Consider the following 13,027-nt stretch of genomic DNA (forward strand, 5'->3'; position numbering starts at 1 on the left):
TGCGTAATAGAGTTCATTTTAGACGCTTGATTAAGTGTAATTTTAGAATCTAACCCAATACGCAGAATTTGAACACCAAATAAGACCACTTTGAAAAATTCTGTCAATTTCTATCTCCTCTATTTTTTTCTGTTTCAATCCCAATGTACTTCAAGCGCGACAACGGCGGCTATTTTCCTTCATTTTGCCTGCCATGTTAATGTCGGCTTTGTTCAATTGGGAAATGTTAGAAGCGCTTTGTATCAGACCCAGATAATAATTTAAGTTGACTGGAATCAGAGCTGACTATAATCAATACGAATCGCTAGCTTTGTTTTGTTTTGCTTTGATGATTTATGTTTAAGTATCCAGGGGTTTTAAAAGATGCGCTACATGAGTTAAAAAAACAAAACGACCTCGTCGTTCTTTTCTCTTTTCATTTTGAGGTACAGTTTTGAAGGACAGTTTTGAGCGAATTAATCAGTTTGCGGCAAGGTCAGTGGATTGATGAAGAATTATCAGATTCGAAAGAGTTCTATGCTGTTGTCCAATAATATCCCAAATTGAATTTAAAAGTTTTTCGAATTGGCTTTTTGACTGGTCAGCAGAATTGAGTGAAAAATATTGAAGTCTGTGTCTTTAAGCGATGTTTGCAATATTATTATATTAATACACATAAATTTTGTGACCTTCATATAAATTTAAGCACATTTGATTATTATCTTTAATCCGTTTTGGTATGCGCGTTTTTCAAATGTAGACTATCTTGAATCTAGATGGTCAAACCCACACTATTGATATTCTTTCATTTTAAACTGCCTGTTTTATTCGTAATGTTATTCATTGCATTGTCCTTTCGTTTTATTAATTTCTTTCGAACAAAGTTTGTTGCAATTATATTAGTTCTGCTCGTTTTTTTGCCTTTTAGTGACATTTTTTCTTGGGTAAACTGGTAAACTTCAAGGGGTTTAAGTCACTGACCATATCTCTTAGAGCCTTACTAGTCTCTTAGTATGGGACTCACTTCCCACGCCCGCCCCACCAAACCGTCTATGCATAAGCTCGAGGTGGAATGGGAAATTTTAGTTAATTTGGGTACTCTTCCACTTTTTTTCGTTACCTTTTTCTGCACTCCCCACCACCATTGAAAATATGCTCCCCAAGCATAAACTAGTGAAAACCAAGGCCAACCCTTCTCGAGATGTTGGAGATCAATTCGTCCGACGTAAGTGTGATATGTTTAATAGCCGCGCTCATCTTCTCAGTCGGTTATTATTATTTAATAGCCGACGTCAGCCTATCAACGGCTATTATTTAGGCGCTCTCCTTTTTACTATTCAAAGAATTTGAATTGTATTGGGGCGCTGTCTTTTTTTATGATCTGTTCATAGATTTTCCAAGTCAAATTCGAGTGGTAATTTTGGTCACGCCGAAACAGGAAGTAGAGATAAAAAGCGAGTGAGAAAACGGTATTTGAACAAAAGTTCGCTTTCTCGATGGTGGTTTCTGAGTTTTTCACTTTGATTTTTACTGTTTTTTTCGATTTTTTGGATTGAATTTTTTTCTAGATGGTTTTCCCAATCCATTCATAGTTCATTCTAGGCCTAGTTTTTTGTATGAACCAAATGTTCATTTCTCGCTGGTGGTTTTTTGTTCACATGCGGCATTTGACATTGATTTTGTTTTTTTTTTTCATTTTTTATCTGATTTTTTTAATAGAAGTTTTCTTCCCAATTCACTCAGTCCGTTCTCAGTCTAGTTTTTTAGTCAATGAAAATTCTTTGAATTGTACGTCAAAACTTGCCCTTTTTTGTAATTCGCTTCACGTTTTTCATTTTACAGAAACCGCGATTTTCACGTTTGAGCATATGACTTACTTCACTCACTGTGTCAACTGAATGGATTTTAAATTCTTTCACGCATTGAATTACGCTATGTAGTGAATTCGGTCAAAGTCAAAAGATCAATATTAAAAGAAACGGGGGTAAACCGATAAAGCCCGGTCATTCAGTCATTGAGAATTAGGTTATCAAAGTTCATTAGTGTTTGCTAGCTGACATTGGTATTAAGCTTATTAGTTTTCAGTTTAGAAGCTGAATTAAGTATAGTTTTAGAACCTAACGGAAACTGCACTTCAAATTAGAACACTTTTTGACACTGAAAAAAAAACTTTGACACTGAAAAAAATCGGTCAATTTGTCTTCTTTTTTTTTAATAGCCGCCCTCGTCTTCTCAGCCGGCTATTATAGCGCTCCTATTTTTTTTACTTCGTCGAATAAAAAAATGTTTCGCTTCGCTTTACCTCATTTTGCCGCTTTTTCAAAATTTTGCGTGATATCTTTTTTGACTTCTCTAGGCTAGTTTCTCTCTTCTCTCATTCTGCTAAAAGTGATTTTGAACATCAGTTGCTCAGCAAAGCAATTCAAAATGAACAGAGTCAGTATTAAAAATTGAAGTCAGAAGTAGAAACGGGATAAACCCATGAAGCCAAATTTTAGATGCCCGCTATTTGAACGTCGTTCCTATAATTCTTAGTTACCATCTCTAATGCTTATTGGTATTGATAGTAGCCCCTGTAGCCTCTCTCTAAGAAACAGAAGTACGTTATGTTCAACTACGAAATGCCATTAAATTAAATCGGACTTGAAAATTTCTTTGTCCAAAAATCTTTTTTTTTCAATATCTATTCTTTCAATCCGAATCATGCTTATTGGAATCAACGGCGGCTATTTTCCGGCAATCTGCCGGGTATGTTTTCTATTTCTGTTTCAATCCCGATGTGCATCAAGCGCGTGTACGGCAGCAATTTTCCAGTAATCTGCCGGCTATGTTAAATAGCTTTTCGCGAATCAAAGATTTTGGAAATGTATGTTTTTACGACTCGAAGAGAAATGTTGATGAGGCGTCTTTTTGATCGGTAATTAATAGCCGCAAAGCGATAGCTGAGGATATTATTGGGCTTCTCTTGGTTTTTTTTCGTCGTCAAAATTTTTGCTACAACCAGTGTTGTCACAATTACTTCAAATATGCTTCTTTATCATTCGTTCATGCAATTTCACTGAATTACTTGCGTGACGTCATTTTTCACTCTTATTGGACATAGTTTTTTGTTCATTCGCGTGGGCACCTCACTCTCAAAAATGACTTCCTTACTCTGTAACTGACTTGTTTACTTTAATTCAATGAGATGAGGTCAGGCAAGTGCGTGTCACTCTAATTGAAGGGTTTTTGAGCTTATACAAGCAGCAATAAGTTACATAGATTCTTAACCAAAATATGACATCTCAGCATTTAATAAAAAGTTTCTTTTTTGGTCTGTTTCTTTTTCTATCTTTTTGAGACTGCAGAGTTACGAAGCTATTTGCGGCTATTTTCCGGCAGTTGTGTCTTTGTTGGTGTTGGAGTGTCAAAACAGGAAGTCCAATGAGTAAGAACGAAGTGTTAAGGTCAAATTGCTTAAGATCAGAGAAGAGAGTAATTTTTACTTGCTCTCAAATGACGTTTGTAGCAATTAAATTAGTCATATGGTCTATGCGATTTTTATCCAATTTTTCTTTTGACCAATTTGTCTGACCCTTTTGACCTCAAAAACAATAAATCCAGGTAACGCAATTCACCTGTTTTGAAAGACAAAAATTCGTGGTGTAGAAGGCGGTTCTGAGAGTTTGAAACCCCGCGTGACCCCCCCCCCGCCCCACCCCATTATCCCCACCTTCCCCGGAGTTCGCCTCTCCAATACAAACCCATGGACATGTTCAACCCGTAACCATACTAGGTAATTCGACCAAAAGCCAAATTTCAATGATCTATCATCATTTAAGACTTATTTCTTTAAAATGGGAAACTGTTTTTCGGCTTCTTTATGAGAGCCCTGTTATTCCTGATGCTTCGTTTACAAGATAAGGAAAATTAACTCAAAAAATGTGGCTACAGTTGTAGAGTCTGGTTACAGGTGATTCGACTTCTGCTGTCAAAACGATTTTTCTAAATTATAAGGATGTTTTTGAGCTTTTCTCTTTGCATTTTTTTTATCAAGAATTATTTTATAATTAGCGAAGTCTGGATTTTCGCTTAAGTAAACTCTAATATGCGTGGGAAAACACTCTCTTATGAGTGGGAAAACATTAGTGAATTGGTTTTTCGTCTGTTGTTAATTTCTAGGAACGCTGTGAAGTAGGTCGAACGAATTCGTTTCATGTCGTTTCCTAGCTAAGTTTTATATACTTTGCTGATTGTGCTATTCTTTTGTAAACTTTGTTGTTTTTTTTGTTATTCAGTATAGTATAGTATATTTTATTTTGCCAAGGAGGATAAATTGACTCTCTTTCTCTCTCTCTTTCTCTCTCTCTCTCTCTCTCTCTCTCTCTCTCTCTCTACCTATTCTCTCTCTCTCTCTCTCTCTCTCTCTCTCTCTCTCTCTCTCTTTCTCTCTCTCTCTCTCTCTCTCTCTATCTCTCTCTAATACGTTTGGCACTTATCTACAACGCTGCTTAAATTCTTTTGCAATGCTTCAATTGTTGGCATTGATGCTAAAATTTTTCGAAGAAAAAAGTAAAGAGAACATAATGCTTTTAACGGATTAAACCAGAATTTTAACATTGAAAAAGAACTTCTGCAGATCGTTAGTGAGAAAAAAGAAATTCTGGCAACCTATGCTGCAAATTCTGAGTTTTCAACACTATTTGAATTATCGATATCTTTCAATATTCAATAAAAACATAAATTACGTTCAAGAGACCTTCAAAAGATGATAATAAGAATATTCTGCAAGAAATATATGGACCGGACTAGTTGAAATATATGGACCGCCCAATGATCCAGGACTCCTGAGGCGTATTTTATGTATAATAGTTGTTACGTTCCTAAATTTGATTCTCATTACAGGTGGTTAATCAGGAACTAATTGACAAATTATTTCATACTATGAAATAATTGACAAAATTAAGTCAGAGTACGAGGAAATGTTTCAAAATGTCAAAATGTTTTTTCTCAGTCCTAATTAATTAAGTTTCATGTGAGCAGGTATTGATAAATCTTTGTTTTAAACTGTTTCAAAGTCTACCAGAAGGTGCAGAAACAATAAAATTAGATTAAAAAAGCGGTCTATTAGTCTGCGCTTTACTTATTTTCAGCTCTCTGGCTGTGAACAAGGTGAATTTCCTGACAGTATACCAGGTGTTTCCATTTGAAGTCTTCTGAAGTTTGAACTCTTCTCTTTGTAGGTTGAGGAGTTGTTGTGCAGCTCAACAATCTTAAATATCTTGTTCAGTTAGACAGAACCTACTGGATCTTCACGATCCTTATTTTTGGAGCTGTCCACTATTTTTCCGACTTTTTCGAGAATTTTTTTAGTAGCTAGCAACTCCTGAAAATACTATTCTTTGCAAAATTTTATCAAGGACAGTTTTTGTATGAAAAGTTTGATGCTATTTAAGCAGAAGTGCAGTCTCTACTTTTCTATCCCTGACGCTATTTAGCAACAGTAAATTGTCTATCTATTAACGCCCAGGAGTAAAGTGAGATGAAATGATCAGAAATTGAAATAGGTCGAAACGGAGCTGGTTCGATCAAGTTATAGCTAGCAGTTCTTGAGATAAGTTCTTAAGCAGTTCTTATCAATAGTTAATGCTTTTCTTGGTTAGCAGTGACACGACAGAAATGCTTGATAGGATCAGATTTTTGTAATTGCTCTCGAATGAAGTTTGACGCAATTATTTTAAAGTAGTGTCTTTACGACTCGAAGAGTAATTGTATTCTTCGTGTATTTTTTAGCTGAAGCAAGTTCATGACTTGAACTTTGATTAATTGCTCTCAAACGAAGTTTGTAGCAATTATATTAGTCCTGTCGGTCTTTTTTAATGCGATTTTTCGTTTGACCGATTTTTCGTCTTACGCCTTTGACTTTTCGTCCTCAAAACGGGATAAACAGGTAGCGCGCAGCGGGCATTAAGTGCTCTTAGAGCCTTTCAGAAGCTCTGTTTCAACTCAAACTGTTTTGGAGACTTATACTTAGGGTGTGAAGGGCGGTTCTTAGAAGTTGAAGACACCCCCACTGTTGATCCCCCTATTGCCCCCACCCCACCCCCCCCCCCCCCCCCCACACACACACACACACACACACACACCAGTGTTGCCCCCCCAATCAGCCTCCGTTGCACCCCCCCCCCCCGGACATTTTTTTTTTGACCTTTTTTGTTTTGATCTTTTTTTGACCTTTTTTGTTTTTTATCATTCCTAGGTGTCAAAGAACCTCCTCTAGGGTTTGATAATAGGTTACTGAATTGTTTCTATTGGTAATGGAAAGGTTTCAACATCACGAATTTTATCAATTTTTTGACAAAACGTGCAATTTTTCAATTTTTTTGACATTTTTCCCTTATTCAGGTCTTTCCAGACCCAGGGGCCAGAAAAAATCCTATAGGGTTTGATAATAAGTTACAAGTTTTTAATGGACATGGAATAATTTTTGAACTCTATTTTGACAAATTTTAGCAATTTTTTTCATAAAACTTGCTTTTTTAAAAGTTTTTTTTTGAAATTTTTCGTCGTTTTTTTTAGATTTTTTGGCCTTAAGAGCCACAGAACCTCCTCTAGGGTTTGAAAACAGGTTACTGAATAATTTATAGATTAAATGGAATGTCTTGCAAGATTTTAATTTAACATCACGAATTTTGGCATGTTTTTGATATTTTTTGCCAATTTTTTGAATTTTATAGTCATTATTCAGATTTTCTGAGCCTCAAGGGTAAAAAAGCCTGCGTTAGAATTTAAAAATAATTAACTGGAGAAGATAATAGTTTTTTTTGGTCATGGATTAATTTTCAACTTTTTAATATCACAAGTTTTAGCAACTTTTTTTAATAAAATTTGCAATTTTAAAGGTTTTTGAAATTTTTTGTCTTTTTTTAGTTTTCTCTAGCCTTCAGGGCCACGGATTTTCTTTTAGTGTTTGATAATCTGGTACTGCATATATTATAGATGTAATGGAATGTTCTTCAAGTTTCTAGTATCACGAATTTAAGCAGTTTTTAAAAATTTCGGCAATTTTTTCATGTTTTTGAATTTTTTCCAGCAACAGAGGCCCTGGGACCTCCTCCAAGGTTTGCGAATAAGCTGCTGCATAGTTTCGAGAGTTAATGGAATGTTGATCAACTTTTCTGTTACTCCAGTTTTAGTAATATTTGGTTAAGATTTAAATTTTTCAAATTTTTGAAATTTTTTTGTTCAGAGTGGTTGGATCTTTATGAGCCTGTGAAACTATTTCAGGCTTGAAACAGGAATACCGGATAGTCTTTTGAGACAGTGAAATTGTTCTTAAGATATTAATGTCTTAAATTTTAGCAAGATTTTTTGAAAGTTTGCAATTTTCAAACGTCTTCAATTTTTTTGTCCTTTTCTGAGTTTAACGACCGTTACTGGCCATCGAAAATTTTCAAGTCTCGGAGATGGGTTACTTGACAGAAACTTCGAGACAAAAAATGATTTTGAACATTTTTATTACGAAGGTGAACCTCTTTTTAGTTTTGCCTTTTCAGTTTGATTTATTTATTAACAAGGTTAGAAAACTAGAAGTTGCGATGGTGTCTCTTTATCTCTCTTTCGGTTAGGGTTCGTCTCCTGCTCTTTCTCGTTCACGTTATCTCTCTCTCTCTCCCTCTCTCTCTCTCTCTCTCTTTGTTGATGCCGCACTTCAGCTTTGACTTATTTGTCAACAATGGACTAGCAATAGCCTTGTTTCTAATGTATAGTAACTGTTAGTATTATTCCTCTTGGAAAGGTCATTTCAAAGTAAAAGTTATTTAAAATTTGTACTAAAATTTAGCCCCTCCCTCCCGCAAGCTAGCCCACTCCACTGAATTCAACAGACGCCCCCCTCCCCGGACCTAAAATATTTGTCTGCAATTTTTATCATTTTTAATTGCTCTGTGGTTTTTTAGGAAATTGATTCCTATTTTTCGTTACTGTTTTTCTTCCATGCTTCTGATTTAGGTAAGGTTGGTATAGAGTTTAACTTTTTACAACTCTTCAATTCGCTTCAGACACTCTACGGTTTATGTCTTTTAAGCTGATCCAAGTTTCTTCATGACTTGAATTTCTTTATTTTCGAACATCGTTTTCTGTTTTCAAATGTTGGTTATTTTCGTTTAGAGTACTCAGTGTGTTTAGAATGTTCAAGAGTTAGTAACGTCAGCTAATAGTGAAGCTGAAAAGGTTATTTTAAGTTCCTAACCAAACAACTGCCTAACCTAACCCTTCTTTACCAAACAACTACCCCTCCCACCTACCGTCCCCTCCAGCTACCCACCACAGCTGCTTCTGCCGCCTACCCGCCATCCCTCCTCACCTCTATCACACAAGCAAACCCCCTCTTATCCCAATCCTCCATTCCAGCCCAAGCAACTACAAAAAACACCCTTACATCAAAATAATGTCGGCTTTCTAAAATCAATTTTAGTTTTATTAGGCAATTTAATTCTGGTATTCCTACAGCTTTTTGTTGATGTTTGGGATTTAAGAGAAGTTACTCTAGAGTTCATCGTGCACTACTCGTCGAGCCTTATTTGATATTCTAGCAATTATGTTTTTATCAACGCTGAATTTTTGCTTGACTTGACTCGTTAGCTGGAACTACTTTTGATCGCTTGAGTGATTCAAGTTTACTTTTCGACCTTAACAACAGGATAAACTGGTACAGCCTTGGGAACTTAGTCTGAGTTCAACAGCCGCCCCTAACGCCCCCCCCCCAGCACCTAGTAATTTGTCTGCAATTTTTAATCATTTTTAATTGCTCTGTGGTTTTTTAGGAAATTTATTCCTATTTTTCGTTAGTTTTTCTTCCATCTTTCTGATTTAGGTAAGGTTCATGTAGAGTTTACTTTGGACAACTGTTTGACTCGTTTCAGATATTCTATCGTTTATGTCTTTTAAGCTGATCCAAGTTTCTTCATGAATTGAACTTCTTTATTTTCGAACATTGATTTCTGTTTTCAAATGCTGGTCGTTTTCGTTTAGAGTACTCTGTTTATTTAAAATTGTTCAAGAGTTAGTAACGTCAGTTGATAGAGAAGCGGAAACGTTCATTCTAGAGTCCTTACCAAACCACTGCCTAACCTAACCCTACCTAACCAAACAACTGCCCCTCCTACCTACCTCCCCCTCCAGCTAACCACCTCCAGAGCTGCTTCCACCGCCTCCCCACCTTATGTTCCTAACCAAACAACTGCCTAACCTAACCCTTCTTTACCAAACAACTACCCCTCCCACCTACCGCCCCCTCCAGCTACCCACCACAGCTGCTTCTGCCGCCTCCCCAACATCACTCCTCACCTATATCACACAACTTAACCCCCTATTATCCCATTCCTCCATGCCAGCCCAAGCAACTACAAAAAACACCCTTACATAAAAATAATATCGGCTTTCTAAAAAACAATTCTTATAGTTTTATTAGGCAATTTAATTCTGGTGTCCCTACAGCTTTTTGTTGATGTTTGGGATTTAAGAGAAGTTACTCGAGTTTGTCTTGCACTACTCTTCGAGCCGTTTTTGATATTCTAGCAGTTATGTTTTTATCAACGCTGACTTTCTGCTTGACTTGACTCTTTAGCTGGAACTACTTTTGATCGCTTGAGTGATTCAAGTTTACTTTTCGTCCTTAACAACAGGATAAACTGGTACAGCCCTAGGCGCTTAGTCTGAGTTAAACAGCCGCCCCCTAACGCCCCCCCCCCCCCCAGCACCTAAAAATTTTTTTGCAATTTTATCATTTTTATTTGCTCTATGGTTTTTCAGGAAATTGATTCCTATTTTTCGTTAGTTTTTCTTCCATCTTTCTGATTTAGGTAAGGTTCATGTAGAGTTTACTTTGGACAACTGTTTGACTCGTTTCAGATATTCTATCGTTTATGTCTTTTAAGCTGATCCAAGTTTCTTCATGAATTGAACTTCTTTATTTTCGAACATTGATTTCTGTTTTCAAATGCTGGTCGTTTTTGTTTAGAGTACTCTGTTTATTTAAAATTGTTCAAGAGTTAGTAACGTCAGTTGATAGTGAAGCGGAAACGTTCATTCTAGAGTCCTTACCAAACCACTGCCTAACCTAACCCTACCTAACCAAACAACTGCCCCTCCCACCTATCTCCCCCTCCAGCTAACCACCTCCAGAGCTGCTTCCACCGCCTCCCCACCATACCTCCTCACATACATCATCGCTCCACCAAACCTTCCTATTATTGCATTCCTCCATGCCAACGTTCCCAACCCCAAAGAGCACCCATACCTCAAAATAATGTAAGGGCTTACTAAAAACAATTTCTGTAGTTTTATTAGGCAATTTTGTTCTGGTTTCCCTACAGCTTTTTGTTGATGTTTGGGATTTAAGAAGTTAGTCTAGAGTTCATCGTGCACTACTCGTCGAGCCCTATTTGATATTCTAGCAATTATTTTTTTATCAACGCTGAATTTTTGCTTGACTTGACTCTTTAGCCGGAACTACTTTTGCTCGCTTGAGTGATTTAAGTTTACTTTGGGTCCTTAACAACAGGATGAACTGGTATTGCCTAGGGCGCTGAGTCTCTCTGAAGCTCGCTTAGAGATTTAATGAGCTCTAAGTGTACGCTTCAGCTAAGCTGATAGAGAACGCTTGAAAAAACAGATTTTCTTGGTTTATTGGGCTATCTTGAACCACCTTCAGCTAGCTGAAACCAAAGCCCGACTCTCACCTGTAGTTCGAGACCGATTTTTCCAGCGGTAGTCGGTTATGTTTTACGAGATTTTTTTTGATATTTTTCAACTTGCGTTTATTTTTTAATTGCTATCGAACGAAGTTTGAAGCAGTTATTGTAATCGTGTTGGTCTTTTTTATGCAAAATTTGACCATTTTTGCGCTTTGGTTCTAGAACATTCCATGACTTCTCAAGTGATTTTTTCACGCTTTCGTTCTTCATTTTTGAGTGATTTCGATTGCTCTTATTCAGAAGTGAAATTTGTTGCTAGTGATTGTTAGCGGTTGAGTAACAACGTGGTTGTAGCCCAGTGGTTAACATGTCCGACTACTATCCTGGCGGTCGCGTGTTCGAGAATGGTCCGAATTTTTCGCACCCATAAAACATTTCTAATTTCTAAGCGACCCCCTCTAAATTAATCCCCCCCCCCCCCGTGCCTGTCGTTGAGAGCAATTCATCCGATGTTAGTCGGTTAATGTTTGAGTTCTTAGATAATTAATCCAAGTTCAATCAATCACTTTAACCCAGCGCTTAATTCAACAGAAGCAAGAATACGTGCTGGTTTTTTATGAACACCGTTATTTTTGAGCGAGTTAAATGCATTCATTTCATACAGAATAGTTTGTATTATTTATCAGTGTTACTGTTTGCATCTTAAGATTGTATTGTTGTGATAGGATCCTCAGCACAGGCACATTGGCACAGTGCACTACATGTCTCCTGAGGTGGTCAGAAATGAATTGTATGGACGGCCTGTGGATGTGTGGGGTTGTGGTGTCCTACTCTACGTGCTACTCACTGGTTCTCTGCCTTTCAGTGGCAAAACGGCACACGTTTGTGAAAGGGTGCTGGCTCCGCCGGATGTAAGTGAAAAAAAAACACTGAAACAAGGTGTATCCGAAGCAAAGACAAATGAAGGCAATGCCAATGCCAATTCAACATCATTGTACAGAATTACTTTCATTGAGTCATGCATAAGCTGCTTCCTGCTTATGCGGTGAAAAGACAAAACAGTCTCAGCAAAAATATAAAAGCGCACCGAACAGCTAAATATTCCCAGACAGAGGAGAATTTTGAAATGGTTTTCTTGTGAATGTCAATCAAAGGGATTTGCGTATATGTGGTTTATTTATAAATTGGATAATAACTTTTCAATGAGCGCACATAGTCGGTCGGGCCTTTCGGGATTAGTTTTCTGGTATTTTTATGCTATCAGGGACAATTTCGTGTGTAGCGTACGCTATTGTATTGTAATCTATGTACTTGTTGTGTTTATAGTTTGAGGGTGAGAAGTGGATAGAGGTGTCCCAGTTTGCCAGACAGCTGTGCCAGAGTATGCTAACAACTGATCAGTACAAGAGAATCACTATAGAGGAAGCACTACAACATCCTTGGATACAGGTAATCAGCTTTCTATTGTGTTTGTTCTTGTTAATAGCCGCGAAGCGATAGCGGCTTTTATTGGAGACATCGTGGTTTTTTACAATCCAAAGGATTTGGATTGTATTGGTGTGCTGTCTCGTGGTTTTTTACAATCCAAAGGATTTGGATTGTATTGGTGTGCTGTCTTTTTTAAAGATCTGTTCATGCTTTTTTCGGCTTTTTCACGTCAGTGAGAAGTCAAATTAGAGTGGTGATTTTAGTCACGCTGACGTACTAAAGGTAGTGAAAATTAGAGTAGGTTTAAGGCGTGATTTTTTTTCAAACTACCTTTAAAGTAGAGTCAGAAATTGGTGTTTGAACAAATTTTCGGTTTTTGAGAGGTTTTTTTTCACGTGCGTCAATTTGATTTCTGTTTTCAGAGTTTCTTTTCCTTGAGTGCTTTTAGTGTGATACATATGTGATCTAATTGCGCCTAGTTAAAATTGCTAGAATTAACCGAGGGGCAGCTGGAACTTTTTTTGGCCTGAACACTATTTGCCAAAAAACATTAAAGAATATTTGATTTTGCCCTTTTTCGAAATTATTTCTGTGGTCATCGTTTATTATCATCAATGACAGGTCTGATTGGTTGATAATGAGGCGCAATATAACCTAATTAATGGTCCGAGTTAATAGCTTATTAGTTTTGATGACCCTGACGCTACTTTTTCTCAACAATTTTGAGTTAGTTTTGTGTTTTTTTGGTACTTTCGTAATTTTCGTTGTCTTGTCGTTTATTCTCCTTAATAACAGGCATCATAGATTGCTAATAGGGGTCAGTTTTAATAGCCGCACGGCGATAGCTGGGGCTATTATTGGCCTTCTCTTGGTTTTTTTTATTTCGTCGTCGCGATTTTTGTGATGACCATATGGCGTCACAACCACTTCAAATCTGCTTTTGT

The 13,027-nt window shown here is 37.0% G+C and overlaps 2 protein-coding genes across 5 annotated transcripts in view; both read left to right on the forward strand.

Annotated features, from left to right (window-relative positions):
* The window catches only part of LOC142339991 (serine/arginine-rich splicing factor 7-like), a 447,863-nt gene that overhangs the window by 160,993 nt on the left and 273,843 nt on the right, over nucleotides 1-13,027 (forward strand). The window lies entirely within an intron of this gene.
* The window catches only part of LOC142339372 (peripheral plasma membrane protein CASK-like), a 178,691-nt gene that overhangs the window by 55,565 nt on the left and 110,099 nt on the right, over nucleotides 1-13,027 (forward strand). For all 3 annotated transcript variants that reach the window (XM_075389378.1, XM_075389379.1, XM_075389381.1), the window contains 2 exons: nucleotides 11,381-11,566; nucleotides 11,982-12,104. In XM_075389378.1, the coding sequence (XP_075245493.1) occupies nucleotides 11,381-11,566; nucleotides 11,982-12,104 (309 nt within the window). The remainder of the gene's footprint in view (nucleotides 1-11,380; nucleotides 11,567-11,981; nucleotides 12,105-13,027) is intronic.

This window comes from Convolutriloba macropyga, chromosome 5 (genome assembly GCF_964194025.1).
Source record: "Convolutriloba macropyga chromosome 5, txConMacr16.3, whole genome shotgun sequence".
In the NCBI taxonomy this organism is placed as follows: Eukaryota; Metazoa; Xenacoelomorpha; order Acoela; family Convolutidae; genus Convolutriloba; species Convolutriloba macropyga.